The sequence below is a fragment of the Neofelis nebulosa genome, chromosome 9 (genome assembly GCF_028018385.1).
Source record: "Neofelis nebulosa isolate mNeoNeb1 chromosome 9, mNeoNeb1.pri, whole genome shotgun sequence".
NCBI classification, from domain to species: Eukaryota; Metazoa; Chordata; class Mammalia; order Carnivora; family Felidae; genus Neofelis; species Neofelis nebulosa.
Genome location: NC_080790.1, coordinates 141,488,782 through 141,500,691, shown reverse-complemented (window position 1 = coordinate 141,500,691; position 11,910 = coordinate 141,488,782). Strand labels below are relative to the sequence as shown.

The 11,910-nt window shown below is 61.9% G+C and overlaps 1 protein-coding gene across 2 annotated transcripts; it reads right to left on the bottom strand.

The window, feature by feature from the left end:
- Nucleotides 1-987: 987 nt before the first annotated feature.
- TCEA2 (transcription elongation factor A2) lies at nt 988-9,521 on the bottom strand. 2 transcript variants are annotated; one of them, XM_058686307.1, is made up of 10 exons: nt 9,270-9,521; nt 6,170-6,232; nt 5,741-5,846; nt 4,581-4,671; nt 3,254-3,384; nt 2,918-2,974; nt 2,294-2,448; nt 2,077-2,220; nt 1,398-1,469; nt 988-1,204 (listed from the first exon to the last, which is right to left on the bottom strand). In XM_058686307.1, the coding sequence occupies exons 1-10, from the start codon at nt 9,339-9,341 to the stop codon at nt 1,196-1,198; spliced, it is 900 nt and encodes a 299-aa protein (XP_058542290.1). In that variant the 5' UTR covers nt 9,342-9,521; the 3' UTR covers nt 988-1,195. The 2 variants fall into 2 exon arrangements, with proteins under 2 accessions (XP_058542290.1, XP_058542289.1); XM_058686306.1 differs by having other exon boundaries at nt 2,077-2,223; nt 9,270-9,514.
- Nucleotides 9,522-11,910: the final 2,389 nt, after the last annotated feature.

The window sequence follows — 11,910 nt, the reverse complement described above, 5'->3', positions numbered from 1 at the left end:
TTTGGTGGGCAGTAGAGCCTCTGTGTGTCCAGTTGTGACAGGAGGAGACAGACCCTCTAATTCAAGCTGTCTGCGCCCGGATCAGACCCAGAACCTCAGAACTAGGCTCAAGGCAACAGGAGCCAGTTTCTTTTTTATATTTCCATTAATTTTAAACCTGGAAACATGTCCTTACTGTATTTTATCAAAAAAATGAAAAAGATGTTTTCATATTTATCTCCATTCCTTCTCCATCCAAAATAGGATCTTTTATTGAAGATATTTTTAAAGCAAAAGTCTCTCCTTTCTTTCCACATTTGGGGGTGGGAGATTAGAGAATGAATTGCCCCAAACCCAGAGCAGGGAGCAGCGGGCTCCAAGGACACCTGGCCCCGGTGGGCAGCTGTGCTCAGCCTTGCCCTTGGGACGGTGCCATGCCCCCTGGCAAGGGCGACCCCCACAGCGTCTCGCCAAAGCTAGGGTTGGGCAAGGCATGTGCTTGCCAACCTGTTCCCTACATTTCTGGGAGGCAGAACATTTCAAACCTGCAGCAGATCCAGGAAACTGAGACTCCGGCCCAGAGTCCACCCAATCCACTCCATCGGATTGGAGCAGACGATCATGGACGGCTTGGAGACCCAGACTTAGCCTCCTGCCCACGAGCCCTGGGCCCTGAGCTACAGTGGCTGGGGAGGCTCATGGGACCCTGGATCCTCTGTGTCCTAAGGCCCCCTCCCACGTGCACATGCTTATGCTGTGCGTCCCTGCACCTGTCCCTCCTCCATGGGCACACACAAAGGCAGGAATCTGGGTCCCTCCTGGGATCACCAGGCCCCTCCGAAGGCCAGCGGGCTCTTCCCTCCACCTCTGTTCCACTAGGGCCAAACCTAAGTGTCACCTGATCCCAGGGAGGAGGGCTGTCCCCAGTGGTGGGGGGGCAAGGGCGGCCCAGGTCACAGCCCAAGACCGTGCATGGCCCACCAGAAGCAAGGGCCAGGAACAACACCATGGCAAAAAGAAACATTTAATAATTTGGGGGAAAGAGGAAGAAAGGTGTACTGCAGGCAGGGTGGGGGGGCAGGGTGCACAGCCCTCTGAGGAAGTCCAGGTAGGCACAGGGCAGGTCTCCAGAAGCTATGTCTGTCGACAGAGGACGCGGGGAAGGCCATGGCCAACACTGGGCACGGCCCAAGGCTTCAGACATGTCAACGAGGGCTCAGCAGAACTGCAGCAGACGGGAGAGGCGTCAACCATGCAGCCTCCGTGACCCCCGCAGGGCGAGAGTCAGGGCTGGGATCTCCACCCACCTTGTCTCAAGTCCCGGGAGGCTGGCTGGGCATAGCTGTCCCCCATTTCACATCACACAGATCCCACACAGGCTGGAGACACCCGCGTCCAGAGAAGGCTCACCCACCTACCTTCCAGCGGTTTCCACACTCATTACAGACGACAAAGGTGGTCATGGGCTCATCAGAGCTGCGGGTCTGCACCTGTGAGAGCCCCCCACCCCAGGCCCAGGGATCAGTCACTCAGCAAGAGGCCCCAAGAAGCAAGTCTTCCATCAAGTGACAACTTGGGGAGGTTACCCATGCCCTCGGGTAGGGGCGGTAGGGCAGCACCCAGGCCCCTGTGGGTGACCTGTGCTGAGGCTGCGCCAGTAACTCCAACCCTCCAGCCACCCCAACCCTTCTCCCGTTACCAGGGACCCCTGACATGTCCCGAGGTCCACATCAGTGTCCACCTCCACGGGCCTGAGCACAGTCCTGTGGCCACCGCCAGGCAGCCTACCCCACCCACTCCCTTGCCAGTGCAACGTTCCTCGCGGCCCCTCCGTGCTGGATGAGGCCAGCGCCCCCCAACGTTAGTGCCCAGAGCGAACCACCACCTGAGACACTGCTTACGGGGACCAGGGGTGCTGGCAAGGAGGAGGTCCCAAAGGTGGCTATCCCTGTCCCTGGCACAGCCAGTACACATTCACAGTGCACGTGTCCGGACCCAAGTGCAGTCCCCGCCCCACAGAACTGGGGGCAGGTGCGCGCACCCCTCTTGCTGCCCTCAGGACCCTGGGACCCGGGAGGACGGCTAGCGGCAGCTCACCTGCGTGTAAGTACAGCTCTTCTTCTTGCACTTCCCACAGGTGAAGAGGTCTGTCTGCGTGCCCCCCGTGCGGGCCATCTGGTGCTCTCGGATGGCCTCCTTGGTCATCGCCTTCCGAATCTCCTTCAGCTCGTCGCTGGCCATCTCCTGGGCAAGAAGCCGTGTGCTTACCCACTGCTCACAGGCGTGGCCCCCACATCCCTCCCGCACGACTCACCTCTGACGTCATCACAGCGATCTGCTGGGGTGTTATGGCACCGCACAACACGTTCCGCCGCAGGTCGGGGTTCTTAGCGTCCTTGAGGTTGGAGATGCGGCTCCGCACTCGGTTTTTATACTTCATGTCCGTGTTCCCCACGTCCCGGAAGATACGTGCAGGTGTTTAAGGACCTATCCAGAGGCCAGTGCTTCTGCCTTCCACCCACCCCCTCGGGCCAGCCGAAGGAGGCCAGTGAGGGCCTCCTCGTGGGGGCCCCGTCGGGGTAGGGGCTGGGAGGGGAAGGGGAGCCCAGCAACTCAGTGCCCACCCACACCGGGCACCGAGGGGAAGGGCTGCCGGGCGGGGCCGCCACCAGACACACACACCCCCCCCCCCCCCACCGCCGTGGCTAAGGCCCAGCTGCAGGTTCAAAGCCCCAGTGACCCCCGCCCCACCAGCAGGCAGAATCCATCCCTCAGCAGGTGTGCGGAGGGCCCTCCTGGTCAAGACGGGTGAGCCCACCCAACTGACCGACCACCCGGTGAGGGCACTGGGGTGGTGGCCCCCAGGGGAAGCGGGGCCTGGCTGGCCTCACAGCTCGACCAGAAAGCCCCAGATCCCAAACCCCTGCGCAAAGGATATATTCCTCAATCTGGGCCGACAGGCCCTCGCAGTCTGCACCAACGGCCATGTGATCATCTGCAAGAAGCAGCCCTGACTAGCCGCCCCTCTGGTTCCACCACCTCCAGCCTGCCCCGCACCTGACGCCCGGGATCCGGGTGCTCTGGTGACCCCAGAGACCCCCTGCTCCCCACACCCGGGGTCAGCTTCAACGGCTAGGGGAGAGGGCTGTCCCCCAGGACCCTCTAAACTCAGGCCGCTGTGGGCAGGCAGAGTCCGGGCCACCCCGGAAGTCGGGGTGCGTATTAGGAGTCAGGACCCCCAGGCAGGCTGTGCAGCGCCCGCCAGGGCACTCACGGTCTGTCTGCAGGGCGGCGGTCAACAGCTCACGGCACTTGTTGCGCACGGCATCACAGGTGACCGGCACCGGGGGAAACGTGGTGATCCTCGGGGCCGATGGCATCCTGGGCAGTTCCGGCCTCTTGCGGCTGGAGAAAGACAGGCCCGCTCGGGCCACGTATACCCCCATGACACACCGGTCCCCACCAGGAAAGCCAGCAATACAGCCACAATCCCCCCCATCCTGGTCGCTCTACCTTGACAGCAGCCCATGGTCCTGCCCGCCTGCAGTCCAGCCCCCCATGCCCCCATGCCCTCTGCCTAGTTGGTCAGAGGCGGTAAAGCCAACTGGGTGGGGTGTACTCTCCCGACGAGGGCACGATTGGGGCCGCATCACCTGTAACGGTCTCCACCCTCCAGGAGGCCGGATGCAGGGCCGCGCTGCTCAAGACCAGCTGCCATTTCAGGGAGAGGCAGATGGTGTTGGTGGCTGCCCGAGACCACGGATGGCCGTGCCCAGCGCAGATGCCCCTCGAGCCGCTGGGCACTCCCTACAAGCTACCTGACGACCAGGTTGCATCCACCAAGCCCTCTCTCCTCACAGCCCTGCATCTTGTGACCCTGTGGCCCCCAGGTTAAGTCAGTGGGAGCAGGGGCCTCCTGGAGGAAAAACAACACGTGCAGGGGGGAGCAGACGAACCCACGGTCCTGCAACCACGCTATAAATCCAGAGCTCAGCCCTTCCTGGCCCCCGGCCCCTTCTGCCCAGTGGGGTCAAACGCAAAGCAGCCTATTGGCCACAGCCCACCCCCAGAGGACCCCCAGTCTCCATGACTGCCCTCTCTGGGGTGGCAGCAGCGAGACCTCAGTGCCCCCAGAACTCGCATCATGCTGCAGGCTGGGGCACCCAAGGGAAAAAGAGTCCAGAAGCAAAGTGACACCAGGCTGAGGGGGATTGGCCAGAGTGGGCCAGTGAGAACCAGACCCAGGACGTGGATGTGCAGCTGGGGCGGAGGGGTGGCACAGCTCCCCCCCACCCCCCCACCCCCACAGGCCTGTTCAGGACACGTAGCAGCTCCATGCAGCCAGGTGGACACAGCCTCACCTCTCAGACGCTTGGGGCTAGAAAGACAGCGTCCAGAGGAGCTTTGGAAGAGAAGTGTGCAGCAAGAGGCCGACCAGGCCAGGCTCCCTGGGGAAAGTCCCTTCCAAGGAACCGAAAGGGCTGATGCCTTCGTATGACCTCAGCAGACCCAGGGCACAGGGAAACCAACACCTTCATCTGCCGAGCACGGGGCACCCAGGGGGCAGGAGGGTGTGCACCTGCCTTCCAGATGCACGCTACCTGGGATCCTGGGCCTCAGGGGCCTCCTTCGAGGACGATGCGGGCAGAGGTCCACCCCTCCTCTGCTCCCTGGCTTTGGCGTCTGAAGCATCTGCAGGTGCCAGGAAAGGGGGAGGCTGGCTAGGGAGAGGCAGAGCCAGAGGGGAGGCCCAGGCCAGGGAAGGGAGCGGGTCACCACCAAGACATAGCCTTAGCCAGACCACCAGCCCTAGGCCACCAACCCGAACCCCACCGGGGCCCCTAGCTGCTGAGCCTTCCACAACTGGGGCCCTCTGTCCTCCCCGCTCAGAAGGTCCCAAGACAGCCCCCACCCCCTCTTTCCTACCCCCCTCCTCAAACAGGCCACCTGTAAGGTTTCTCTGGGGTCTACCCCACTGCCCATCCAGGCAGGGAGGACTGCCATCTGCCCAAAGTGACCCTTGAGTATGGAGCCCCCCAAGTGACAGCCCCCACAGATGAAGCATGATGAGGCATGGTCATTCCTCAACTGGGCCTTGGGGGTCACAGAGAACTGCCATCCACTGAGCACGCCCCCACAAGGTTCCTGAAACCCTAGCCTGTGCTGGGGACCGGCCCACGGGATAAGGAGCAGCCCCCACACCACCAGGAGAAACACACTTGTCTAACACGTGGGCTAATGGCCACGCGGGAGTAGAAGAGACCCATTTCGCAAGGGTTTGGATAGAGCCCAGGAGAGGCTGGGAAGGTGGGGGGTGGAGGGGGGGGGGGGCCTCAGGGTCCCAAAGTCGGCATCTCTGCAACCCCCAGTCACCCTGTGCTGAGTGGCTGTGCCCCCTCTCCTCTCCCCTTGCCCCCCAAACCTTCTCCCCTCTTCCTCTCCCCCCCACATCTCCTCCAGCTCCTTGCCCTCTAGCTGCCCTGACACCTCTCAGTGTGACCACCTGCCTGTGCCAGGTCCCTGCAGGGCCCCCCAGCCACCCTCAATGCAGTCCTGCTCCTATCTTGAACTTTCTTTTCTCCTTGCTCTACATGGAACGCCTCTCCCCCCAGCCCCAAGCCTTCCTGGACCTGTTCTGTCACACCCCCGCTCCCAGGCGGCCCTGGCTCAGGGACAGCACTGCCAGCACCCTACACAGTGCTGACCAGCGCTTCTCAGGGTTCCCCTTGCCCCAGCTCTCAGCCTGCTGCTGGACCCGCACCCAGGAGCTTCTTCCAGGACTTGATGAGCGACTTGGCCAGGGCGATGACCCCCTCATCAGAACTCTGCTTCCGCAGGGCGTTGACGGACATGCCGACGCGCGTAGACTGCAAGGCAAGCAGCCTGGGCTGAGGGGCAGCAGTCAGACCCTTCTCGCAGACCCTCCTAGGCTCCCACAGGGCAGGGGGTGGGGACCAGCTTGTGAGGTGGACGGCCTTTCCGAGGGTTACTGTCCCATGTGGAACCCAGGAACCTCGGCAAGGAACGGGGTGGGTTATCTCTGGATTCCCCTTTGTCTTCCTCAGCAACAAAGGCAGGGACGGTCTCTTCTGGGACAGACACCTGTGCCAACCAAGGCCCAGGGCATGGGCCAGGAAGCCCTGCCAGGTGCCCAGGAGCTGTCCCGGGCAGGAGGCACGCAGGGCCCTACCTGCAGCAGGTGCAGCGTGACGGGCATGGCCTTCAGCTCCCGCAGCAGGTCCATGGCTCCCTCCTGGAAGGAGAAGGGGGACCTTCATAAATGACTTCAAGGTCTTGGTGGGATGATCCCACCTCCTCCTACACACAAGGGTAGGGGGGCACAAACAGTGACAACTGGAGATCCACCTGTGGTCAGGTGCCCAGGGAGGGTCAGGACGAGAAGGAAAGCGTCTTTGTACACTCAATCCCAGCATTTTGGGTCACTGACCAAACCATGGCTACGGGAAACACCGTCAAGGACCTCAGCCCCTCTCTGGCAGCAGTGCCACACCTAGGTGCAGGTGTGGGGCCCCAGGGGTACTCACTGTCCTGTCCGGTCTCTGGACAGGTGGATTGGCAGCATACCCTGAGGTGGCCCCCCCACCCGCTCAGAGGGGGCGACCCAAGCAAGGTCAGTGTCCCTGCTGAGGCCAAACGCTCTACTCCCACACCTACACCATATCCAGGTTCAAGTCCTGTGGCCTCACCCTTCATCAATCCCTCCAGGCCTTGCCCGAACCCTCAGGCCAGCCACCTTTCCCACCTTGCCCCCTCCCACCCCACAGCTTTGTTTCTTCAAAGCTCTCTCCCATGCCAATGCCATGCCCAAATGGGCCATTCTCTCCACTCGAGGCTCAGCTTAATGTTCAAGTGTGCCAAGTTGCTTGCCCCAGGGCCTTTGCACCTGCTGCCCCCACTGCCATAGAAATACCTCCCAAATAGCTACAGGTTTGTACTCTCCCGCCTTCAAAAGTTTGTTCAGATGACACCTTCTTGGCAAGACCTCTTCTACTTAAAATTGAAATCACAACCCATGCAACACCCCCATCCTCCTCCCCTGCTTTGCTCTCTTCCACAGATGCTTCACTTTTTAACACACCGGTGTGTTTTCATGTATGGGTCTCTCCCTTGACATGAAGGGGACAGAAGTAACCTGACCAGCCACCCAAGATTGAGAGCGCCCCATGTCCTGCAGCACAGGCCGTGGGAAGGGCTGGCCCCACTCCCAGCCGCCCCCGGCCCCCCCACCCGCCCACAATCTGGGTGGCACCTCTGTTCTGCAGCCCCCTCCCTGTCACCCCCAGCGGGCTCTGCCCCTCGGCCTGTGCAGAGTCCAGCCCTGAGGTGATCTCCTCAGGGAAGGAAGATGGTTGTCAGAGCCAAGGACACAGTGCTGCTCACTGATCATTTTCCCTGAGACAGAGCCTTGGGCTGTTTAAGGTCAGTTTCTCGTGGGCTCCAGACCAGAGGCATAAACACAATTCCCATCATGGCTCCCAAATCCCCAAGAAGCCTCACAGGGACTAGAACCGCCGCTGGCTCTCACTGCCCATGCCACAGCACCCCCAAACCCCTTAGACTGCCTTCCCAGTCTAGAGGGTGGTCGACACCCCCTCTTCAATCTTCCCTGGAGCTTCTATTCACGCTGTGGCCGTGCTTTCGACCTGGATACACCCTCCTCCCAGCTCTACCTGGCCCCAACCAGCCCTCCATGGGTTCTATAACCCATCTCTGTCCCCACCTGGGGGGTGCTGTCTCCTTCAAGAGAGGAAGCAGCTTCTTTCTCTGGTCATCTCTGGAAACAGCTAAAGATTGTTCCCACACCCTTGCTCTGTGCTGCCCACGACCTCCCAGGGGTATGAAGACAATGTGTGTGGAGGGGGTGCTGCTTGCTGGATGAATGAATGAGTGGGAGCCAGCCACCCCTCTGGCCCCAGTGTAGACCCCTGTCCAGAACCTGGTCACCGGGGACCCAGGACGAGCCTGCTTAATCCCAAAAACCACCCGAAGCACCAGTGCAGGCGGACAGCCCTGGGGCGGCTGTGCAGGCATCTCAGGCCCGTGACTGAGCCTCCTCCACCACCTCCCTATTCTTAGTCTGCAGGGGAGGGCAGGTTGTGTTTATTCAGCCTCTCGGGAAGCCAGCCAGGACCCCTCCCAACATCCTAAAGGCAGGTGCCACCCACGAAGGATGCTTCCATGTGAGGGTACACAGGTTGCCAAAATCTCAAAGCTGAAGAGGAGCTGCAATTGGAACCCCATCTACCTGCTTCCTCTTAGGGATCATGACACAGCCTCCTACAAAGGCTCACTGACCACAGGACAACAGAGGCCAGGCAACATAGTGAGCACAGCTGGCGGGGGCGGGGGGCTCTAGCACCAAAGCACTCCCAGGCCAGGTTCACCAGACCTCCCAAGGGTCTTAAGCAGGGGTCTCTACATATCTACCCACTCCCCAGTTGCTGCTGGCTGAGTCCTGGCTAAGGAAGGGAAAGAATTTATTAGGGAAATCTGGTTCTTGTAGGGCAGGGACAGATACAGAGGAAAAGGGGGGCCTCTCCACCAGGAAAGGCCTCTGGCCCGCTTGTGAAGGGGTATGAGGGCCACAACCCCAGGCCCAACAGAGTTAAGCGCTGTAGCTCCAGGAGAAAAGGGGGTCCAATCTCACACTCCAAACTCTTGCACACTGAGAAAGGATGTGGGAGACCTAGGGTGGGGCAGAGGGCTCTGAGTCGGGATGGGGGGGGGGGGGGTGTGGGAGGGAAGCTGTCTGCGGAGAGTCCTGAGAGCGAGAGGGAAACTGTGAGGATGCCCAGGCTGAGAAGGAGGAGGGGGGGGGGGGGGGGGCGGGGCAGCCAATAAGAAAGGTCTGAACGGGCTGGGGACTCCGCAAGGCCTGAGGGGCAGGACCGAGGAATGCTTCCGCTGGCCGGCCCTGGTAGGGGTGGGGTGGGGGAGTCCGGAGTTAGGGGGCAAGTAAGGAGACGGGTCTCAGGTCTGCGGGATCTCAGCCTGGTAGCTGGGGTCTGAGTCCAGAGAGGGCGGCTCCAGGGACAAGGTCCAGGCCCGACTGCGGCCTCTGCCGTGGGTGCGGGAGTGAAGGGCAGGGCTGGCCCAGGGCAGGGGTCTCGGCCACCGACGGGGGTCTCCCCGCGTCCCGGGAGTCTCTGCTGGGGCGGGGTCTCGTCCTGCCCCTCGGGTGGTCTCCCCGACCCTGAAGGGGGCTCGGCAGGCTCGGCAGGGGTCGGCGGGGCGGGGGTCCCGGGGTCCTGGCGGCCCGCGCCCCTCACCGCACTCTTCTTGGTCACCATCTTGTCCAGCCTCCGGGCGATCCGCGCAATCTCCTCTTCTTTGCCCATCATCGACACGGGGGCAGGGCCCCCAGCGCCCGCCGCGCCAGCCTCAGCCTCCGGGCCTAGACCCCCTGCCCCGGCCGTCGCCGCCTCCCGCACCCGTCGCAGCCGACGCAGCCCAGCCGCGGGCGGGAGACCCTCCGTTCAAACCCCCGGCCCCCGCGGCCGCCGCGCTGCATCCTGGGACATGTAGTTCTCGCGGCCGCCCGCCTCGCGCGCGCTCGCCACGCGCTGAACCACAACTCCCAGAAACCATGCGGCTCGGCATGGCTTCCTGGGGAGTGTAGTCCTGACGCGGGCCGTCGCCGAAGGACGACGGGCCCGGAGGACTCACAATCCCACGAGCCCCCGCGCGAGGCGGTTAGCCGGCGGAGGGCGCTGCGGTAGCGCGAGGCCAGAACGTGAGTCCCGGCCCCTGCGCGACCCCGAGGAAGTCCCACCCCGGCCCTCCGCCCGGGAGCTGCCCGGGGTCCAGATACGTGGGACCCACAAAGGCACCTTGGGGTCCGTCCCCTATCTCCATCCGCTTCGAACGCTCCTCTTCCACCTTCGGCCGTCCGGGGACAGCCGGACCCGGCGGGAGACCTCCCCCCCTCCCCCCGACCCCACCCCACCCCCAAGCCTGCGCGGACCCCCTGCGCTCTCTGGCCTGGATTCTGGCCCCTGAGCCCTGGTGCGGGGCGCCCGGAGGTGGGAGGGAGCAGTAGCCGGATGCAGGGTTTGGAAGAAGCCGGGGCTGCGGTTCAGAAGGTGCCGGGGGACTTGGGAGAGGCCGCTTGGGCAAGGCTCCTGCCTCAGGAGTCAGCTACCGGCTGTGAATCCCGGGCTCTGCCCTTGGGACCAGTCGTTAACCGCTGTGCGCCTCGGTCTTCCCATGTGTGAAACGAAGATGGTAACATTGTCTGCCTCGGAGGGCTGCTCTCAGGACGATGTGAGTTGGTACAAATCATGCGTTGAGAACAACAGATCAGGGGACACAGCGTGAGCAGTTCAGTGGTCACCTTTGCTGCTGGAGGTCCCTGGGAGTGGCCACACGGTACTCAAGTCGGAGGGATGGCGCTGGCAGTGAGAGAGCTGGGGAGGGGCAGAGCTCGCATCCCCTCCAGATGTCTGCCCCTTCCTCAGTGATGCAGATGCTGAGTGGTTTGCCGGACAGGGCACAGTTCTAGGGCGAGGGTAGAAGCCAGAGAACTGACGTCTATAGTGTTGTGGGCCCCACATTCGCTAAATTTCAGACCAAGTAATTGTGAGACCAGGTGCCTGGGTGACTCAGTCGGTTAACCTTCTGACTCTTGATTTCAGCTCAGGTCATGGTGTCCCTCTGTTGTCAGATCAAGCCCTGCGTCTGGCTCCATGGTGAGTGTGGAGCCTGCTTGGGATTCTGTCTCTCCCTCTCTTTCTGCCTCTCCCCTGCTCGTTTGCATGTGCTCTGTCTCTCTCTCAAAAAATAAATAAACCTTAAAAAAAAAGTGACTCTAATGCGTGACCTAGGGAGCTGGTGAAGAATGAAGACCCTTGCTTCTTGTAACCCAAGGGTGGGGCCCTGAGGTCTTTGCCCTCTGTCGACAGGGGCAGAAGCACAGAACTGTGGCCAACCAGGGTGGACTCTGAACAGTGGGCACCCAGAGGCGGGCGGGGGCTCAGGAGGCCGGGGGGCTGTGTTCCAAGTGTGCAGGTGGTGCAGACGGAGCCGTAACTGGGAGGTGGCCGGTGGTCTGGAGTTTGTGCCCAGCTCCATGGCTTTGTCCGCGCTGCTGGGAAGAACAGAGGCAGTCACAGGACAGGGACTGTGCGGGGTTAGGGGGAGACGGGGCAGGTCTGGGAGCTGAAGAGGCGGACTTGGTGGGGTGGCAGGGAGAGCAGGACGCAGTCTCAACCTGGGGCTCAGGGACCAACACCCTGTCAGGAAGAAACCAGGTGGGAAGGAATCTTCATGTCCTTCCCGTTGACCTCTAGTGGAAGCGTATTGTCCCTTTGGTTTTGAATGAAGCGATGGCCCACATCTCACAGCAGTGCCAGGACTGGCCACAGCACAGACGGGAGCCACTTCCCTCCACGGCCACCCTGCCGGTGCCCCAGGTGGTCACTGCTGCCGGAATCTGCAGCGGTGAAGAAGCGCTTAGGTTTCCGTGTCACACGTTTTTTGTTTTTCTGTATCACACGTTTTAGGAAATCCTTTGGTAGCTGTGTAGCACTGTAACTGGTTTCCTTTGTAACCCTATGAATTTGACTTTCTGCTCGGGCCCCATGACATGGCACCAGAGTAAGGTCATGGGCCAGAGAAGAGGCTGTCAGCTGAGAACTAGGGCCCTTCCGCTACGCAGCCACGGTGAGAATCCTGGGCCTCCTGCCTTGGACCCTTTCTCCCCCACGAGAAACCAGGTGGTCTCCAGCAAAAGACTGGGCTGCAAGGCTGCAGTGGGGTGGCCCAGGGTGGGGCAGGTGTTGGGGAGGAGGACAGAATAGGTGGGGCTGGGTGGCAGAGGAGGCAGGGTGCTTCCAAGCTGGAGACCTGGAGGCCACAGCCCTTCCCCTGTGACAGGAGCCCTGAGCCATGGTGCAGTCCAGGGTATGGCCC